This window comes from Staurois parvus, unplaced genomic scaffold (assembly GCF_062004578.1).
Source record: "Staurois parvus isolate SC_StPar_1 unplaced genomic scaffold, SC_StPar_1.0 ptg001617l, whole genome shotgun sequence".
Lineage (NCBI taxonomy): Eukaryota > Metazoa > Chordata > Amphibia > Anura > Ranidae > Staurois > Staurois parvus.
This window is the reverse complement of record NW_028319413.1, coordinates 3,767-20,000: the sequence shown is the minus strand read 5'-3', so window position 1 is coordinate 20,000 and position 16,234 is coordinate 3,767. Positions and strand designations below refer to the sequence as shown.

At 41.1% G+C, this 16,234-nt stretch overlaps 1 protein-coding gene across 1 annotated transcript in view; it reads left to right on the top strand.

Annotated features, from left to right (window-relative positions):
- LOC149435063 (kinesin-like protein kif7) overlaps positions 1 to 14,961 on the top strand; it is a gene marked incomplete at its 3' end in the record, with an annotated part of 47,675 nt that extends 32,714 nt beyond the window's left edge. Inside the window, exons 6-9 of the mRNA XM_089663051.1 lie at positions 4,301 to 4,444; positions 7,625 to 7,837; positions 12,233 to 12,444; positions 14,861 to 14,961. Coding sequence (XP_089519177.1) covers positions 4,301 to 4,444; positions 7,625 to 7,837; positions 12,233 to 12,444; positions 14,861 to 14,961 — 670 coding nt within the window. The remainder of the gene's footprint in view (positions 1 to 4,300; positions 4,445 to 7,624; positions 7,838 to 12,232; positions 12,445 to 14,860) is intronic.
- Positions 14,962 to 16,234: the final 1,273 nt, after the last annotated feature.

The following is a 16,234-nucleotide window of genomic DNA, read 5'->3' as shown; positions in this document are numbered from 1 at the left end:
GACCATCTGTCCGCCAACTGAAGCTCCGCAGAGGATGGGTGATGCAACAGGACAATGACCCAAAGCATGCAAGTAATTCAACAAAACAATGGCTGCAACAGCACAGAATACGCCTTCTGGAGTGGCCCAGTCAGAGTCCTGACCTCAACCCGATTGAAATGCTGTGGCATGACCTTAAGAGAGCGATTCACACCGGACATCCCAAGAATATTGCTACACTGAAACAGTTTTGTGAAGAGGAGTGGTCCAAAATGACTCCAGATCGTTGTGCAGGTCTGATCTGTAACTACAGGAAACGTTTGGTTGAGGTTATTGCTGCCAAAGGAGGGTCAACCAGTTATTAAGTCCAAAGGTTCACATACTTTTTCCTCCCTGCACTGTGAATGTTTACATGTTATGTGAAATTAAACCATGGTAACATCTAATGTTTGTGTAGTATTATGTTCAGCAGACTGTGTTCTTCTATTGTTGTGACTTAGATGACGTTCAGAGCACATTTTATGCCCAATTCATGCAAAACTCCACGTAATCCCAAGGGGTTCACATACTTTTTCTTGCAACTGTGTGTGTGTGTGTGTGTGTGTGTGTGTGTGTGTGTGCATATGTATATAATTTTTTTTTTAAATTATTTATATATAGTGTGTTTACCCCATTACAGATACTTCCCCACCCAGTGAATCCAACGTCGTCCAGCTGAGAACCTCTTTTCTTCGGGCAGCGCTCAGTCCTGTGCCGTCATGTTTGACTATGACATCATCGATAGGCTGCCGGCTGTTGTGGGTTCAGCCGGCACGCCTCCCGATGACAAGTTGATAGGCCTGCCCCCTCCTCTTTTTCGCAGTGTGAAGCTATGCCGTCTGGGACATGTGACGTGAATATACCAGTAGGCAAAGGGAGCACAGTGCAGGTTATTCGCCTAGGTCAAGGGTGAGCAACCTGCAGCTCTCAAGCTGTTGCAGAACTACAAGTTCCATCATGCCTCTGCAAGTCATAGCTGTAACTGTCAGTTTTGCAATGTGTCATGGGACCTGTAGAGTCATGCTTGTGACTTCCAGTCTTTGCAATGCCTCATGGGAAATGTTCCACAACAGCTGGAGAGCTGCAGGTTGCCCACCCCTGGCCTAGGTGAATAGATGGGAGGGGAGTTTAGGGGTGACTTAAAAAAGCAAAAAAAGGGAGAAATAAACCTCCACTATACATGTAGAGGACTGGAGGAGGGGTGAAGCGGAGGGATCAAGTTATGTAGGGTGAAGATCCCCTTTAAAAAACCGTGAGCTAGGGATATGTGCTAAGATGCCTATAGACATGCAAGTCATCGGTCCGCACCAAAAAAAAAACCCATATCAGTCAGCGGTCATCTAATATATAGAGATATTCAGATTGCTTTCTTTTGGGATGCATTGTTGGCGAGCTCCAAGGACTGAGACTGACCAACACCTTTCTATGGGCAGCACAGTGGCTAAATGGTTAGCACTTCCGCCTGGCAGTACTAGGGTCGTTTTAATCCCAACCATGGTACCACCTGCCTGGAGTTTGCATGTTCTCCCTGTGCCTGCGTGGGTTTCCTCTGGGTACTCCGGTTTCCTTACACACTCCAAAAGACATGCTGGTAGGTTAATTGTATTCTGTCTAAATTGGCCCTAGTATGTGTATGTTTGTCAGGGACTTTAGATTGTACGCCCCTTGAGGGTTAGGGACTGATTTGAATGTACAATAAATACTAGAAAAGCTAAAATTTCTGGGTAAATTGTGTGAAGTGTTCTTGCCTCCACCAGTAATCTACAACTGGAGTGGGCGGAGTAACTGGGTGGAGTGGCTTGTCTCTCTGCTGCCTGCTCACACACCTGGGTTCCTATGGCAACTCACTCTACAGCAAGGGCAGAGAAGAGCAGTTAAAAACAAACTGCTCCAACTTGCTCACTTCACTGGCTGTTGCCATCTTCAAACGGTTGTAGTTTAAAAATTCTAAATCATACACCAAAGAGCTTTATATTGTGAGAATCACAAGACCCAGACCTACATTTTGATGCATAGTATGTCTCTGAAATATTAAAAATGAAGGCACAGTCGCAATTGCCCTTCAAATTTGAGGTGGCTAGAGTGGAGTTTCAATGAATATATATATACAGACTCTAAATTTCCCTCATGAAAAGTATCACTCTCACCCTTGAAAGTGCAAACACAATATAAATAGTATCTTTTCAATGCTCCCTCATACCCACTAGTAAAAATTAAACACCCAAATCAAGAAAAAATGTCCACATATAAGTCCAAAATGTATAGAGTCAAAATAAAATAAAATAAAATAAATGTCCAAAAAAAAATAGCAATGCTTTCCAATAATTAGTGCTTTTCAGACGTTTTAAGAAACAGTCCCCTTTGCCGAATTCCAATCCAGGACCTCAAATTCAGAATACCTCAAAAAAAATAAAACTCAATATAGTGTATTATCATTACAATAAAGAAAAACACTCGTGAAGACTAAAAGTGATTCCTCCAGGGCTATCACCCGTGGTGAACAACACTCCAAAAAGTGATAAAGTGCAGCACTCCACACTAGTGTTACCATCCAAATGGGCTAATACCATTACCCTCTAAGAAAATATATAGTGTCATCTCTCTTGTGAGAATAAAAACTATTACCCTCTTGCAATGCAGGCCAAGCAAAATTCCTTCCAAACAGACCAGAGTTTACCCTCTTCAGAGGCTTCTATTTTCTCCCAATCCTTCTTCCCAGTTCCTCAAACAGGGGGGCAGATAGTACACAACTCAGTGAAGTATATATAAAAGGATTCACAATTTATTACAATCTTACATTGAAAACGCCAACGTCCATCCTCTCTCACAGTCCATAACTATGAATTCCAGTGTTCAAGATGGCCGTGCCGCTACTTCCGGTTTGAAATCGTATAGTACGTCCTTACGTCCTTGACGCGTTTCGTCACTTCCGACTTGTTCACAAGTCGAACAAGTCGGACAAGTCGGAAGTGACGAAACGCGTCAAGGACGTAAGGACGTACTATACGATTTCAAACCGGAAGTAGCGGCACGGCCATCTTGAACACTGGAATTCATAGTTATGGACTGTGAGAGAGGATGGACGTTGGCGTTTTCAATGTAAGATTGTAATAAATTGTGAATCCTTTTATATATACTTCACTGAGTTGTGTACTATCTGCCCCCCTGTTTGAGGAACTGGGAAGAAGGATTGGGAGAAAATAGAAGCCTCTGAAGAGGGTAAACTCTGGTCTGTTTGGAAGGAATTTTGCTTGGCCTGCATTGCAAGAGGGTAATAGTTTTTATTCTCACAAGAGAGATGACACTATATATTTTCTTAGAGGGTAATGGTATTAGCCCATTTGGATGGTAACACTAGTGTGGAGTGCTGCACTTTATCACTTTTTGGAGTGTTGTTCACCACGGGTGATAGCCCTGGAGGAATCACTTTTAGTCTTCACGAGTGTTTTTCTTTATTGTAATGATAATACACTATATTGAGTTTTATTTTTTTTGAGGTATTCTGAATTTGAGGTCCTGGATTGGAATTCGGCAAAGGGGACTGTTTCTTAAAACGTCTGAAAAGCACTAATTATTGGAAAGCATTGCTATTTTTTTTGGACATTTATTTTATTTTATTTTATTTTGACTCTATACATTTTGGACTTATATGTGGACATTTTTTTTTCTTGATTTGGGTGTTTAATTTTTACTAGTGGGTATGAGGGAGCATTGAAAAGATACTATTTATATTGAGTTTCAATGAATGTCAATGGGCGGCGTGAGTTGCAAACAAATGGTCATATTGTGAAAACTATCAGGCCTATGGCTTAGCCGTGCACATTTTTAGTGGCAGCAGGGATAGCTGAACGTTTTGATATAAGATTTGTGTAGGTGGGCTTGAAAATGACAGAGTGATGGCAGTTTAGAAATCATGTCCTGATTTTTTAGCTCCCACTCTAGTTTTGAACATTCCGCCATTCATTCCTATGGGACCAATTTCACCACAAAAAGGCCGATATTTCGTGAACCATTCGGCGAAACGTTACACAAAGTAATAGCACACCAATCGGGAACAATCCGCACGTTTCGGTGTATTACTGTCTATGTAGTGTAAAAACTGGGAGGAGTTAGGGTGGTAAATTTGGCTATAATAGTAAGAATATATATGTGAGATAACAGTAATATATATATAAAATGTGTGTGAATAGTGCTGCATAAATTGACGGCGATTATATAAGTACCTGTAATAAATGGTGTTATTCTGATTGCTTGCCATTAACTTGCTGTTTATCTATGGTAGGGATCACTGAGCTTTGAGTGCCCACGTGGAGTAGAAAAAGACAAGTGCATTGAAGATCTGAGGAGTAAAATTCAGAAACTGGAAGATGAAAATAGAGACTTCCTGTCTGCTTTAGAAGATGCCATGGAGCAGTACAAGTTGCAGGTACCCTCTGCAATCATTATTATTATGTTTTTCTTTCTATGCCTTATGTATGAAGAATGTGTGTTGCTCTTAGCAGCCTATCAGAAAATATGTGTAGTTTTCAAAGCTGGGCTGCAGAAATGACAATTGAAACCCCATGGATTGTTATAGGTAACATCAAAACTTCATATCGGCACAGTTTTTATACTTGAGTACTTTTCATCTATTTTGAGTTTGTTTCTTATATTTTTGATAATCTAAGATAAATTATGGGTAATGTAATGCATTTATAGACACTTGGCCCTCTCCCCCACCTTTCACACTAGTGCATACACTTCCTAATAAAGAACCATACTTTCCCACACATGGTAAAGGGTCACTCTTCTAATTTCTTTTATGTATAAAAAAACAGTGGTATTTCACAAGCTCTCTATTGCAAATCTATGCATTCATTTATTAGTGCAATGTCACAATAGCCAAATTAATGTTTCTGAACCATGCAGATTCTCTTCCTTAAGGCGACATAATGACCAGAACAGAGTGCTGGTGATGTCATCGGTTTCCGTTGCCATCCATTAGAGGCACTATGAGCACCCATTTGTTACCAAGGTTGACCACCGATAGGAGTACAATCTTCATCCTTTGATTTAGGCTCGGTTCACACTAATGTGACTTCCATGCGACTTTACACTCTTTGGCACTCACGTTACAAGAAATTCACATCAAAGTAGTGCAGGAACCTTTTTAAAGTTGCTGCAAAATCTCAAAAATGGCCTTCAACTTGTCATGCCACTTTATGTCAAAGTGGCATGACAATTCGCACTAGTGTGAACAGAGCCTCATGGGAGATTTCATTTATAGATGTCACCCCAAGACTGTGACTTTCTTTTCAAAGAATCGGAATGTCCCTAGCTGTGGGTAACTTAGTATATCATTGCACCTCCTTTAGGGCTTGTTCGCACCATGGTGCAGAGATGTCTGTTTTTCTGCACGCGTTCTCCAAGGGCACAACAAAATCAATTGTTCTCTATGGGCCCTGTTCACACCACAACACCGGTATCACGTGCAGATTTTTTTCTGCGCGGTAGTCTGCAATGTGTATAAAACTCATTGCAGCATGCATGAAAACTGATGTTAACAGATGTCTCTGCATGTGAAATCTGTTCATCAGTTCCCATCAGTTTTTCTGCATGTATGGTGTGAACAAGGCCTTAATCTGGTTCCCAGCAATGCTCTGAACCACTATGTTGTGTTCCGATTCTTTGAGCTATGACTAAGCGCTAGTGCAGTGTGAAACGCGTTAACTGGAGTCCTGTATCCCTGTCATGTTTGTGGAATATGCTATAAGAAGAAATAAAGGTGATTTTACAGGATGCGCAGCCATCGGATGTTTGTTTGCATATATTCCAATTATTTTTGTTGCATTCTCTGTATTATAAAATAAACATAATTTAACAGAATAAGACCACCTCCTTACAGTCACTGTAAAACTGTTCCCCACCCCCCCTTTACACATCATAGTAGCTTTCTCACATCAGAGTCCCCCCTTTACATCAGCGAAATCTTCGCAGTCCCTCCTTACATGCATGTCACCATCAGAGCCATTAAAATATAAAAATATATAGGGTGTAGCGCTAAAAAGACTAAAACCATATATGGAATAAAACGTGATAAAGTACAAAATATCGTTCTAATATGATAAAGTGCTAATACAATCATCAAAGTCAGAAAAGGTATGTATATACATCAATGTCCCAATAAAGTGACTATAGTTCAATTCGCAATAAATGGGAATGATTGATATCCCATTAAAGTGACTATTAGTGCTAACAAAGTGATAACTTAAACAACTGGCTATTGCACAGATATGACAATTCAATGTCCATAAAGTGACGAAAAGTGGAGACCTAAGTAGATAAGGTCTCAATTTGTATGGTGTCACTATAAAGTGACTGTAAGTGATAATAAAGTGACAAATATAAGATATCAGTCGCACAAAACAATGATTCAAAGTCCTTAAAGTGACAAAGTGGAGATCTTGGTATATTTGATCTCAGATTTGGTGATCCACATGCTATGCTCAATATTCGGTGATGTGCCAGGTAAGTAGTAAGATTACGTACTCACCAGATGCGTAATATTAATACGCATGTACAGATATACACTGTGGTCAGTCGGAGGTCCCTTTAAGGATGTATACAGCCTGGTCTGGAATCCCCTTCACCTGGGTCATCTGCAGTACCTAAAATCGGCCGATCGGGCAAAATCGGGCAATTTTTTTCCAACTCTACCGATTAAAAAAAAAAATGTTCCAAAACCCAGAAAAGCGGCTGACCAATTAACCCATTAACGGTGCGAAAATTAGCCGATTTTCGATCCGTCTATGGCCTGCATTAGTCCAATACACTTCTATGGGGAAGTCTCTAACATTCGGGTATGTACAAGAAGCAGAGACGGGAGGTACTGGGACTTTCAAACAGTATATTGGGAACATAGGGGTACATATAAAATATTCCCAATTAAGCTGGCATACAGAAAACAGAAACGTTTTACAACGTGCCGGTCATAGTGGTGCAATTTGAGAATTTAAATCGCACCTGAAATTGCATCTAATGAATGTCAATGTCAGCGTCTTAACATGTGCGATTTGCTGCAGCGCAATTTCTAAAGTAGTTCTTGCGTTACATTTTGGCCGATCGTTTTACCAATAAAAAATCTGTGCATGAGCTGTGACCTGCAAGAAGAAGAAAAGAAGAAGAAAAAGAAGAATTCCAGTCCGCTATTATATTTGATATGAAAAAGTCTTGCGGTTGCAACAATGTATCTATTTATATCCGAATAAAAACATCTGTATCCCACATGGATACAAACTGTTGCAACCGCAATACTTTTTCATGTCAAATATAATAGTGGAGCTCTCTGCAGGGACAGAAGTAATTAAATGCCGGCCGTAGACGGGACGAAAATCAGCGTTTTTTTGTTTTGTTTTTTTTATGTTACAGTTGGTAACGTCGGCCTATTAAACGACCAATTTTTCATTTTTTTTTTTTTTTTTTTTTTAAATGGCTAGTTTTCGACCCGTCTATGGCCTGCATAAGTGCTAGTCAAGGTGTAAACTGGCCGCAGGTCCTTTAGCTATTGCTGTACTACTACAATCCTAGTTTACAAGTAGCAATCCACTGTTTTGTTTTTTTTTTACAGAGTGATAAACTGCAGGAACAGCAAGATGAGATTGCTAGATTGCAAACCCACCTGGAACATCAGAAGAAAGATCTGTCTGTCACAGCCCTGCTGGAAGACGTGCACTTGTTAAACATTGGGGACAGACCAAATACAGCTCCTCTAATTAAAAAGCATTCACATACTGTTGATCAAAACAAACTCTTACCCTTGAGATATCCCAACCAAAGAAAGGTAATAATGAAACATTGGAGAGATTGTTTAAGGTAGTAATATTAAAAACAACCGTAATATAAAAATAGAATACTGAACTGTTGACTTCGTCAGTGTGCTGCTTCTTGATTGTTCAGGAATCCAAGTTACAGATGGGTTGATGAACATGCTGAAAGGTTTGGTGAGGGCCGCACCTGTACATTGTGACAGAGGTAGCTAGCTGAACAGAACTTATACATCCCTTCCAGGGGCGGACTGACAACTCATGGTGCCCCCGGGCAATAGGGGATCATGGGGCCCCTGTGTCCTTGCCCAAACTCAAAAAAGCCTTTGAAAAAGGTACCAGGGGCATCTCATGGGGCGCCCTACTGACCCCGGGCCCTCGGGCAGTGCCCGAGTTTCCAAATGGTCAGTCCACCCCTGATCCCTTCACTGATGAAACGGTACACATGCAGTATATGTTTGTCAATTGTGCAGTTAGCCAATTAGAGTTCATTTTTTAACATTTTTGAAATTGCCACTATTAACTTATCCAACCACCCTTTTATGCGAGTGGCCTCATTGGGTCTGCCTGTCCGTTTTTCAGACAGACCCAATTGGACCCTCTATTCTGATCTATGGGCAGTTGGATGTAAATGGACTTGTGTCTGTTCTTACCTGGCTACCTCCGTTCGGATCTGGCCAAAATAAACAGGAGGAGGATCTGTTCCCCCTCTGTCTGGCTGGATCGGATTGTTGGGCAGTCAGGTGTAAATGGACAGCCGGTCCACTTACATCCAGCTGGCCAGAGAGCAGAGCGGGCTGTGTCCGTATCTCCTTTGCATAAGCGGAGCAAACGCAGACCTGTCATGCGGCCGCGGACAGGTCCCCTGCTGAGCAAAACCAGATCCGGTCTGCTTGAGAGGGGCCATAGTGTGTGTGTGCGTTGTATGTGTGTAGAGGGAGAGAGAACATCTGCCCCCCCACAGTTTCTTCGATACAGCCCAGTTGCCTATCTTTTATTAGTTGTGGTGGGAAAGAGGGGGGGGGGGGGCTAGTCATGGAGATCCCAGCCACATCCAACCTTTTTAAACAGGAGCTGAATAGGAGCTCTTGTCCTGTTTTTGGGCACAGCCTCCAAAGAACTAGTCAAGCTTATTGAATGTGCTCTCCCAAGAGCTGATCTTCTCCCTATTACTGACTTACTGGGGTTTATTTACTAAACCTGGTTGACTCAGAATCTTGTCCACTTCTGCATAAAAACCAATCAGCTTCCAGGTTTTATTGCTGAAGCTTAACTGAACATGCTAAGGTTAGAAGCTGGCTACCATGCACAGGTGCCCAAGATTCTGAGTCAGCCAGGTTTAGTAAATAAACCCCACTGTGTCTGGACTTAGTCTCTGTGTGGTGGCAGTCATCTTGGTAGGGGCAGGCTTTGCTTCCTTATGTTAGATTTGGCGGCATGCAAAGGTAAGCGGAGGTCCCATGTCGGTATGTAAGCAGAAACCATGCATGTGAAGTATCTGCACGAATGTCAAATCGAAGGTAGTAATTCTAGCATTAGACCTCCTGTGTAAATCTAAAGTGTTGACCTGTAAAGGCTTTTAAATCACCTATTGATATTAAAACTTTACATAGTTTGTAACTGTTGCACGGGCGAGCTCAATTTTACAGCATGTCATGTTTGGTATCCATTTACTCAGCGTAACATCATCTTTTATACTCTATCAAACAATTGGGCAATATATTATGTTTTGTGCATTACAATTCTGAAAAGTATATTTAAAAAAAACAATTTGCGTTTGAAAAATCGCTGCACATACTGTGTGACAAATTCAACACCAACCGTTTTATTCTCTAGGGCCTCTGCTTTAAAATATAGAATGTTTGGGGGGTTCAAAGTAATTTTCTTACAAAAAAAAGTTTTTTCATGTGGACAAAAAGTGCCAGAAAAAGGCTTGGTGTTCAGTAGTGGGTGATGTGTAGCATAAGCACAGGCGTGCTCCTCTCCTTCCTACCCCACATCCAACTGCTATCTAGATCTTGCAGGCTCCACCTCCGCAACATCTCCAAGATACGCACATTCCTCACCCCAGACACCACCAAACAACTCGTACACTCCCTCATCATCTCACGCCTGGACTATTGCAACTCCCTTCTCACTGGCCTACCCAAACGAATGCTATCCCCACTCCAGTCAATCCTAAACTCAGCGGCTAGACTCATCCACCTCACCAACCGCTCCACATCTGCCTCCCCCCTCTGCCAATCCCTTTATTGGCTCCCGATTGCCCAACGCAACCAATTCAAACTGCTAACTCTGACCTACAAAGCCATTCACAACGCCGCCCCAAACTACATTACTGACCTGATACCCAAATACTACCCTACCCGTGCCCTTCGCTCCTCACAGGACCTCCTACTCTCTAGCTCCCTGGTCTCCTCTTCCCACGCCCGATTGCAGGACTTCTCTAGGACTTCCCCCATCCTCTGGAACTCCCTCCCCCAATCCATCAGACTGTCACCTACCCTTTTCACCTTCAGGCGCACCCTGCAAACCCTCCTCTTCAGAGAAGCCTACCCCAACCTCACCTAACACCCGACCTCGCCTGACAACTAACCTCCTCCACTCCTCCCACCACTCCATCCCCCACAGTCATTTCCTCCTGTACCACTTCCCCTCCCTCCTAGATTGTAAGCTCGTAAGAGCAGGTCCCTCGAACCCCTCGTGTATTGTTACTGTCTTGTCTCATGTTCTGTCCCCCCTGCTACTGTACAGCGCTGAGCATACCCTTTGGCGCCATATAAATACTGTATAATAATAATAATAATGTTGGCCCTGAAATGCCAGGATAGTAGAAGTACGCCCTCCCCCCTGCAAATTACCCCTTTTTGGAAGGTAGACAATCCAAGGTATTTTCTAAGGGGCATGGTGAGTATTTTGCAGATCTCATTTGTTGCCACACGTTTTTGGAAAAGGAGAGAAAACAATCATTTTTTTTTCCTTTTTCTTTTTTTTCTTTTTCAAAACTCTGTGACAAAAATATCTGCAAAATGCTTTCCATGCCTCTTATCAAATTTCTTCGGTTGTCTACTTTCCAAAAAGGGTCATTTCGGGGGGGGGGGGGGTTGTACTATCCTGGGATGTTAGGGTCTCCGAAACTGTGATAAGTAGTGAGGCAGTGACATGAGGAAAATATGCCCTTTGAAAGCCTGGAGGTGATCATTGGATTTTCGGGGTCTGTATGTAGCTAGGCTGCCAAAAAGTTTCTCACATGTGGTATCCCCATACTCGGGAGATGTAGCAGAATGTATTTTGGGGTGTTATGCCACATGTACCCATGGTATGTGTGAGCAATATATCATTTAAGTGACAACTATGTGTAAGACATTTTTCCAAAGAATTGTGGCAAAAAATAAAACCTTCCATGGACTCAACATGCCTCTCAGTGAATTCCTTGGGGTGTCTACTTTCCAAAAAGGGGTAATTTGGTTTTTTTTTGTTCTGCCCTGGCATTTTAGCACCTCAAGAAATGTGAGTCAAAGTAAAAGCTGTGTAAATTCCAGTCTATATACCATAGAGTGTAGACGGTATACGTTTTACACAAACCAATTAATATACACATATTGGGATTTTTTTGCCTAAGACATTTTGAGTTTAGTGGATATTTTTTATAACTGAAAGTAGAAAATGTTTTGGTTTTTTTATAGATTTTCGGTCTTTTTTTCATTTATATCACAAAAAATAAAAAACCCAGTGGTGATCAAATGCCACCAAAAGAAAGCTTTGTTTGTGTGAAAAAAGGAAATACATTTTGTTTGGGTACAGCGTTGCATGACTGCGAAAATAACAGTTGAAATTTCTCAGTGCCTAATAGCAAAAAATGGGCCTGGTCATTAAGGGGTGTAAATCTTCCAGAGGGCAAGTGTTTAACAAACTTTGTTACAGATTCCTACCATTTGTTAGTCTGAAGAAACAGCTGTTTGTTTGTGACCATGTGCAAAGTGAAGGAGAATGGGAGTGGTTTTATAATTATCAATCAGCTGCAGAGCTCTGAGGAAAGAAGCAGGGTCAGCATCCCCTTAGACGTGATTTCCCTTTTGGTAGTATCTCACCAAATATGACATTTTTTTTGCAGGGGATGCCCAAAATCTATTTTTGTATCTTAGCGCAGACTTCTGGGAAAATCGGTGAGCCAATCACATGAGCAGGAATTGACATTTCGGGGAGGGGGGGGGGGGCATTCCAGATACCATCTGTTTACAGAACTCCTCCAGGTAGCCATATTGCTTTGCATTTTACAGGCTATAATAACGCTGCAGTTTGAAAAGGAAATGCCATTTTTTTTAATAACATTCAATGATTTGTGTAGCAATTGTATATAGTTTATTTTGCAATTATTATTATTATATGAATATTGCATATCTATTTTCCAGATTTCAGACAGCGTTGTATCCTTATCTAAGGAGCTCAAAAAGAACTTTCAGAGCGGCACACAGAAACTAGTCTCCAGTCTGGAGGAGGCAGACACTGTGCTCTATAGACATTTCAGTGAGGATTCTGATCTGACAGCAGACTCTGATGAAGAGAAGGATAAAGAGAACGAGGAGTCTGAGAGAGAATCCAACAACTCCCGCCCATCACATAGGTAAATGTATCCTATTTCCGGGGTGTCTATAGCAGGGCTTTTTCTGGAACTTTAGACTCTTTTACTTAACCCCTTCATGCCTAAGGGTAAAACAAATCTAAATGCCTAAGCACAATTTTGCAACATTGACATGTTAGTAAAACCGTCCATATCATCACAACTGCTTTGTACATCCAGGTGAATTATACCGCGTTTTTTTTCAGGACAAATTGACCTTTCATTTGGTGGTAAATGGTAATGGATATCTCCTAATTTTTTTTTTTCTTTTTCTATTTAGTTGCGTGTTTCTTGTTACTACCGTAACCTACCACCAAAGAACGACCCTAAATAAATTCTCCAGCTCTTGACGATCATAGCGATACCATATATGTGTATGTTATTTGTTGTTTGCACCCGTAGTACAGCCCAGAAACATTTTGTTTTTGTCTTTTTTTTACCTAAAACACACTGACACTAACTGACACCATTTTTTTTTTCAAAAATCCTCACCATTTGACCCTGACCTTGACCCAAACAGTTACCCTGGCACTGAACTAGATCAAACCTTGATCTAGGTATTTTTTCTTTATTTTTTTTCTTTTATTTTTTAATATTTCTTTTTTCCTCAAACATATTTTTTTCCCCCTCTATTCCAGGAGTTAGAGAGATACAATGTATCTCTCTCCTCCATTCGTACAGGAAAAAAAACCAAAAAAAAAAACAAGGGGGCCGAGCTGTACAGTGACTGATCACTGCGATAGCCAATCAGAGGCTATCACAGTGATCATGTGACCCGGAATCGGGAGTCCCGGGTCCCAATCGTTAGAACGGGACCCAGCACTCTCAGTGACACCCCGGTCTTTGTGCTGGCAGGGCGTTGTGCTTCATGTTTTTTCAAGCAATTGATGAACCGTATTTCATATATTTTGAGATGAGCTGACGTGCCTTTAAAGCGGAACTAAAGTTTCATTGTTGTTCTTGTGAGCATCCAATGTCTGTTCTGCAATCAAATAACCTACCTGTGCAAGGAAGCCTGGTCAGATTCCCTGAGAGAGTGAGTGCTCAGTGTGCACCCAAATGCAGGCTGACATAAAGATATGCGAATATATTTTTATTGTTACAAGTTGAGTACAGGAGACAGAGGCTTACACGTATCGGACCGCAACCATAAAGCAGAACTACAATTTATCTGAGCAGCACAAACCAAAAACACTATTCATTGTTAATAGTTAGAGAAAACCCCCAATCCATCCATGTCTCCATGCTTTATTTTGCTGAGAAAACACCCTCTCTAGCATTTCTGGCCGCAGCCATCCTTAGTAAGGGCAGGTGAATTTACTTCCTGGAATCCGGAATCCATCTGTCCTTAGCTCAGGCATGCAGGCAGGATGGTGTGCTTAGCTGTGAAAGACCCTCCTCCCCTCCTGAAGTCACCTGGGATGAATGACAGCATTTGCCTAGGCATTAAAACCAGGAAGGGACTGAAGAGCTGGGGGGAAAAAAAGGTGAAAACAAGTAAATATAATATTTTTTCCTATGTATTTACTAATATTATTTAATAATATGTATTTACTAATATTAGCAGCGTAAGGATTGAAAATAGTCAATGTTGATTGGGAGAGTAAAGTTCTGCTCTAATCCTGGCCATAATGGCTATGATTAAGGCTGCGGGCCGAAACACGTAAGCCTCTATATCCTGTACTCCACCTATAACAGAAAAAAATGTTTTCACATGTGGATGTCAAGCTGCCGGCTATTCATCTTTTTATGTCAAAATAACCTGCCTACCTACTGTCAGCTCTCCCCAGTCTGTAAACTGAGCTGTGCAGCTGAGCTTATAGCGGCCAGCCCGATCCCTGTGTGTCAGGATGACTAGCTCTTGTGCATGCGCAGAAGTGACCTCTTCCCATGCCAGCTTAATGAAGATGGATGAAAACCGGCACACAGAACATGCCGGTGAGAGACCGGGATCGCTGGAGGAAAGGTGAGTATATCTCCCTTTTAGTTCTACTTAAAAAAAAAAATAAAAAAATAAAACACTGGTTAATGTTATAGTGTGCTAGTATGCACCGCATACTAGTACGGTATGACAGCCTTGCCTAGGATGGATCCCTCCAGTGGCACGTTATCACCCTGGATAGGGATTCCATCATCTTTACCCGGTCTTCTATCTGGGTTGCGGACTCCGGCCATTGGAATGGCCGAGCCAGGATGATACTCCCGCACATGGTGCACATTTAGAAGATATTCACTGTACCTACATGTATGTCTTATTATTGGCTTTGGCTTACCTGTAGGTACAAGTTAATGCAGAGTTTACTACTATTTTAAATAGGAATTTCTCTTTGTTAGTATTGTTATGAAGTGTTTCTGTTTATTCTAGAAGCAGGTACTTTTATATATGACAGGTAAATACATTTTACTGTATCTGTTACAGGTGTAAAAAAATTTCCAGACCTCAAAGTGGAAACAGGCCTACATCACCCCAGAACAGTGAGGACGATGAAGAAACCACTTTGGACAGAGATATTATTGAAAGTAAGCAGAGTTTCATGTAGTTGATTCATGCTCCTGAGGACCTTTTTGTAAGGAATTCTTCCAGTAGTTCTTAAAAAGAGACGGTCACAGTTGAGCTTATGCATGAATGTTTCCATTTTCCTGAAATTCAAAGCAGGTGTCATGGACAACTATTAGAAATCTGTCTCTCGTCTCTGCAGCAAATGGTGCAACTTGCGTCAGATTCATGTAACTGTCTGTAAGATGTACAGAGTATGAATCTGTTGAATAATTGCCTCAAGCAACATACTTGCATGTGATACACAATGTATGGAAGAGGTCTTGTTTACCCCCACTGTCCTCATTATTGATACGGTTATATCCACTTATATCCACTTCAGGAACAGCCTATTGTTTTTTTAAACCTTTTTGTTTACATATAAAAATAAGTAGTTTTTGCTAGGAAATTACTTAAAACCCCTAAACATTTTATATGCTCTATTTATCTATCTATCTATCTATATATAGTTTTGGTTTGTTGTTTTTTTAAGCAAAGGCCCTAGAGAATAAAATGCTGGGTGTTGCAATTTTCTTTAATTAGTTTTAATGCTTAAAATGAGAATATAATGTTCTATTGTTTGATATGATATAAAAGATAATGTTGCGCTGAGTAAATAGATTCCAAACATGTCGTGCTTTAAAATTGTGCATGCCCGTGCAACAGCGACAGACTGCGTGCATTTTATTATCCATAGGCGACACTTTAAAAGCCTTTACAAATTACCACTTTAGATATATACAGGACATCTGGTGCTAGAATTATTGCTCTCGATCTTATGTTCACAGTGATACCTCACACGAGTGGTGCAATCGTTGTTTATGTACTGACACTTGCGTGTGCCTTTGCGTGTGAGCATGGGTGATGGAGGTGCTTTACAATGTTGTTTACATTTATTTATTTTATTTTTCTACTGTCTTTAATTTTTTTTTTCTTTAATTGGTTTTGTTGTAAACATCCCTCATATTAGCAATAGGCAGTGATAAGTACTCTTCACTGAGAGATCTGGAGTTTATTATTTTGTTTCCTTTTTTAGAATCCTCTTTCAACTTTACCTATTTAGTGCTTTCTCCTTCCTCTTCTCCAGCCTTTCCTCTAGCCATATACCTGAGGTTTCCTATCTCAACCTCACCTACCTTTCTTACTTGACCTCTGCCCTCCTCCCTACACTTGTTACTGTCACCTCCTATACATACTTGCCCTTTTGGGGCCCTACCTACTTCTCTAAAACATATTATTTTATATGTAAAACAATGC